Source organism: Monoraphidium neglectum (genome assembly GCF_000611645.1).
Source record: "Monoraphidium neglectum strain SAG 48.87 unplaced genomic scaffold scaffold00073, whole genome shotgun sequence".
NCBI lineage: Eukaryota > Viridiplantae > Chlorophyta > Chlorophyceae > Sphaeropleales > Selenastraceae > Monoraphidium > Monoraphidium neglectum.
In genome coordinates, this window is record NW_014013555.1 from 31,453 (window position 1) to 36,196 (window position 4,744).

Genomic DNA, 4,744 nt, shown 5'->3' on the forward strand with positions numbered 1-4,744 from the left:
ACTCCCCACCACCCCCACCCACCCCTATGCCGCCCAACCCCCATGCGCCACGCCATACTGACAGGGCTTGGCGGTCAGGAGATGCCATCAGGAGTGAGACCACGCACCCGCCAGTCCAGCTGTGGGGTGGCACCCCTGGTGGGTGGCGGCACTCGGTGGAGGTGCCCAGCACCTCTGCCCGGGCGGCTGTGGAGAACATTGCGGATCAGTCGGGCGATGCTTTGGCACTGGAGGAGCAGCGGGAGGGGCCAGCAGGGGACACCAGGCCACCCAGCGTTGGCATCGGCAACGGGACCGTTTCCCTCGAGGTGGTGCGGACGCTATCAGGCTCGCAGCTCAGGTCGGGGCTGAGGGGCGGCGCATCATCTGCGCTGGCCAGGGCGGCAGCCACCAGTGGCAGCGCCGACGGCGGCGTCGTTCCTACGGTTCACTGCGCCCGCCGTGTGACGGTGGTCACCCCTGCAGAGGAGCCCAGCGACGCACGCCCGGATGCACGCAGCAGCAGCACACCGCACCCGCGATGGTCTTCGAACAGCGACACGCAGCGCAAGGCAGTGGAAGGTGCGCCAGGGCGGGGGGGGGGGGGGCAGGATTATGGTTGAGCTTGGACGTGCTTTCATCATACCCCACACCCTCTTGCAGCTGCCACACACTGGTGTCTACAGTGACGCGTGCCCCTGGCAGCCACCGCTCTCAAGCTTACAGCTGACGTCCGCCTGCCCACCAACTGTTCCCCAACGCACCGGATTGTCACCAGTCGTGGCCACGCCGATCCCGCTGTACAGCGTGGCCGTGCGCGCCTACCACTTGGGCACCTTTGTTTTCAAGGGGGGCGACCCCACCGCCATGGTGACTGTCACCAGCGCGAACCTGGCGCAGCGCACCGCCCTCACGCCACATGACGAGCCCAAGGGCAAAGGTCACCGCGTGGCGGAACGTGTGGGCGTTGCGGACGGCGCCGTTGCGCTGCTGCCCGATGTGCTGGGTGGCAAGATGCGCGAGGCCTTCGTGGGCATGGCGGGCGCAGGCTGGCCAGCCTCGGAGCCGCTTGGGGCTTACGAGAAGTGGCTTGCCTGCGAGCTGGCACGCCGCCGACTGCTGATCGGGGAGCGGCTGCCAGTGCGATTTGAGCCTGCCTAAGCGCAAAGCGGGAGAGTGAGGGCATGTGGGCCGCGCTCCACCGGCCCTGTTCGTGCCGCGGTGCCATGTTGGGGACGCGGCCCTGCTGCAGCTTGCCCCACGCAGCTGCCCAATGCAGCATTGTGGGACCTCTTGACCAACTTGACGCTTCAGGAACCTCACGGCAAATCATCTCCTTTATTTCATGCATGACACTTGAGGTTTGCTGAGTGGCCCTGCCCGCCAGCGATGGAATCGTGGCGCCGTCGTGCAGCGCAATGCACCCTGCTCAAAGAGTTATTTCTTGCTTGTACACCGCCTGGATCCTTGCTGATCCTGCAATAATCGCATGGCGCAGCTGCCATATCCCCTTTACTCGTTGGCCTCCAAATCACCTGCCCCACACAAGGCGCCTGTGCACCCGCACCATGTTTCGCCGGATGCTGACGGCCCTGCAGGGCTTGTCAGGATGTCCAAGCTCAGGACTGCTTTGTTGCTCCCCTGCCCTTGGATCCAAGCGTGCTCCTCGCTGGTGCCGCCAATCAAGGGGGCCCCTGCCCCCTTGTCTTGTGTGCTTGATGGATGCCCAGCGACGCAAGGGATTAGAGTAAGCACACGCCGAAAAAGAGAGGAAACCTGTAAAGTCCTCATCAGTTGCTTTTCCAAGGTGTTGCTAGACGAGGGGGCCCCAGATCCATCGCCTTGGGCGCTTGATGGTAGCCAAGCGGCGCAAGGAATTAGGGAAAGCAATAATGGCACGCGTCAAACAGTAGACTCACACAGTCCTCATCGGTGTATCTACATGTGCATGTTTCCTGTGAGTCGGGGCGCACGGTCCGCCGCTGACGATGGCGTGCGCCACAATGGTATCCGATCTTTGCGGCCGGCAGATCTGCAGCACCAAAAGGTGAGTTGTGATACCGTATTGCTTGAATGTCAGCCATAACATCTGATATCACCCAATGAGACAAAATTGAGATAGCCGATCTGACACCGAGACACCGAGTGTTGGTCACTCGCTCACCTCCGCGTGCACCAACACCGTCAAGGCTACGCAACACGCTGCAACAAAACTCACGATGGCGAACGCCACACATGACAGCTTCCAGGCAACAGCTGGCGGCAAAGGCGCCCCGCCGCCCGCTGCGGACCGTTCGGGTGGGGATGGCGACCTTGCGCCTGCCGACCTGCTGCTGTCTCACAGCGCGCAAGAAGCTATTGCAAACCAGGTGGCAAAGAGCACGTCTGAACGGGGCAGACGTGGCGTATGTTTGCAGGGCCTTGCAAAGCCAGTGTGTCACTCACCTTCAGCCAGGGTGTCCCATCTCCGCTGCGTGCAACAGCACCCAGCCGCTTGCTGTGTGCTGTGCTGTGTGTGTACTCTTGGGTGCGGTGGTCCCTAGATGCTTGTGTTTTGGTGGAGGCGCGCTTGCTTGCTTACTACGGTACGAGCAGCCCTGTGACGACCCTGCGCCTCTCCTCGGCACGCCATACACGTGACTCAGCTGGCCTCATTCTACCTGGCGGTGAGGCACACGCACACACTTGACACCGACTGCTGTATGGCAGCAATTCTCAGCCTGTGCATTGGGTAGACATCGACTATTGCCAAGTTGAAACGCGACTCCCTGTGTGCTCCCTGCCCTACCGTGCTCTGCTCCACCCTGCCCTACCCTGCAAAGGCGCTGGCGTTCCTGGCGGCGTGCAGAAGCCCGGCGGTGCTGAGGTCCATCAAGCGGGCCGCCAAACCGCTGGTGATTGCGGCAATATCTCAGTACCTCGCCCTCATGGCCCTGCTGGCGCCCATCAATCTGGCGCTGCGCCTGGTGCGAGAGTGGCCTTGCACATTTCAGTGCTGATGCTTGGCAGCTCATTGCGGGCTTGCGGGCCGGCCTCGTCAATGGGCTTGACACTTTGGTGTGGCGCTGGCGAGTCTTGGTGCTGGTCACGAACTTGCCCTCCTGGCCGTGCAGGTGTCATTCGTCACGTCAACGCATTCCCTGGCGTTTTCTGCCCATCGTGTTGTGAGTGGCAGCATGGCCATATACCCACTGATCACTATCATCCTGGGAAAATTTGGTAAGGGCCAAACCTTGTGCAGGCAAAGAAGGGGTTTATGCGTTGGCACCCATGTGGTTTGAGGTTGACATCAGGGCAGATCCTTCCTGTACAGCATTGCCATCAATGAGCTTGTGGCAAACAGCACTTCTGCGTTGCAATGGAATGCACCTGTCATGCTACCAGTTCCGGCTTGGCCCCCCTCCTCTCACGAAATCACCGTCACTGACCAACCTTATTTCCGCCACATGCCACGGCCCCAAACGCGCCCAGTGTACAAGCGCTACCTGGTGGACTGCTTCTTTGCATCGCTGCGGGAGCTTGACCCGCAGCAGGCAGAGCAGCTTGCCAGCAACGAGGCAAAAAACAAGCGCACCTTGAAAGACAAGATGCTGGTGGGTGCTGTCCATCCCTGGTCCTCATGGGTCACAGATGGAGTTTGAGTAATGCCTGACCTGTGGTGCAGACCATACCTGCAGAGGTCGCCTGATAGACAGAATCTATCTTCTTGCCAAGGACGATCAATCTCGCCCAGCAGCTCCCTGCCCTTTTCACTGCCCCCTCCAGGGCATGGTGACTGATGACGCCGACGATCCCTGGCAGATGCTGGTGAGCTGGCGCACTGCGGGGCGTACGCTGATCCTTGGGGAAGGTGATCGGTCTGCTTCGCACGGTTGGGGCCGCCTGTAAGGATGATGCACAGGGCGCTGCTGCGTGTCGGGGACATGTATGCGGCCTGCTGCGCTCACTGGTGTCCCCCGCCCCTTGCAGGCCCTCATGATGGTGGCCTCTCTGCTGCGGTCATGGCGCTGGGTGCGAATGGGTGCGCTGGGCTACATTGTGGTTCCCCTCGCGGAGTTCCTCAGCATACGCTACATGGTGCGCGGCTTGGGCCCTCCCACGCATCTGCAAATCTGTGACGTGCTCACCTGGCCGCCACACCTGGCACAGCTGACAACAACGCGCAGCACATGCATTGCGGGCTTAGGCTAAGCCAGGCCCCTGCATCGCCAACTTTATTCCGGACCATCTCTGCTTGGCCACTGCTGTCCATGCTGCTGCAGGTGGGGAGGCCCTTGGCGGCAGGCGCTCTCACTGCAGTGTCGTGCCTCGTCCCGCCTGCGGCTCCCCTGGTCATGGACTCTGTGGAAGTTTGGGCCAGTAGTCGCGCCCTGGGGCAGAGCAGCATGCGCCACTTTTTGGAGCGCGCCATCCCGAAGGGGCGCCACGCCGCCTTTGTCAGGTGCAGTGGTCTGCGCAGCACGGGATGCGCATAAAACAACTCTTTAGGGGCGGAGGCGGGGCATGGTTGGGATGTGGAAGTGTGATGTCTCAGGGTGAGAAATCGACCGTACAAAGGCAAGCCAGGTCTGGTCTAATTTACGTCGTGTTGTTGAAAGCCGGCACACTGCGCCACTTTTTGCTGTGGTCATCAGACCGCACTGGCTTCTCTTGTTGGGTGTCTGGATTCGACATTGTCGACACACACACACACACACACACACACACACACACACACACACACACACACACACACACACACACACACACACACACACACACACAC

The 4,744-nt window shown here is 61.1% G+C and overlaps 2 protein-coding genes across 2 annotated transcripts in view; both read left to right on the forward strand.

Moving 5' to 3' along the window:
* Positions 1-1,140, forward strand: part of MNEG_0830 (hypothetical protein) — a gene marked incomplete at both ends in the record, with an annotated part of 7,489 nt that extends 6,349 nt beyond the window's left edge. Inside the window, one exon of the mRNA XM_014050691.1 lies at positions 786-1,140. Within this exon, the coding sequence (XP_013906145.1) occupies positions 786-1,140 (355 nt within the window). The remainder of the gene's footprint in view (positions 1-785) is intronic.
* A 2,285-nt stretch (positions 1,141-3,425) lies between these two features.
* MNEG_0831 (hypothetical protein) lies at positions 3,426-4,454 on the forward strand (the record flags this gene model as incomplete). The annotated part of the gene is made up of 4 exons (XM_014050692.1): positions 3,426-3,572; positions 3,745-3,786; positions 3,949-4,056; positions 4,242-4,454. 4 exons carry the CDS (start codon positions 3,426-3,428, stop codon positions 4,452-4,454), a joined length of 510 nt encoding a protein of 169 aa, XP_013906146.1.
* Between the last annotated feature and the right edge of the window lie 290 nt (positions 4,455-4,744).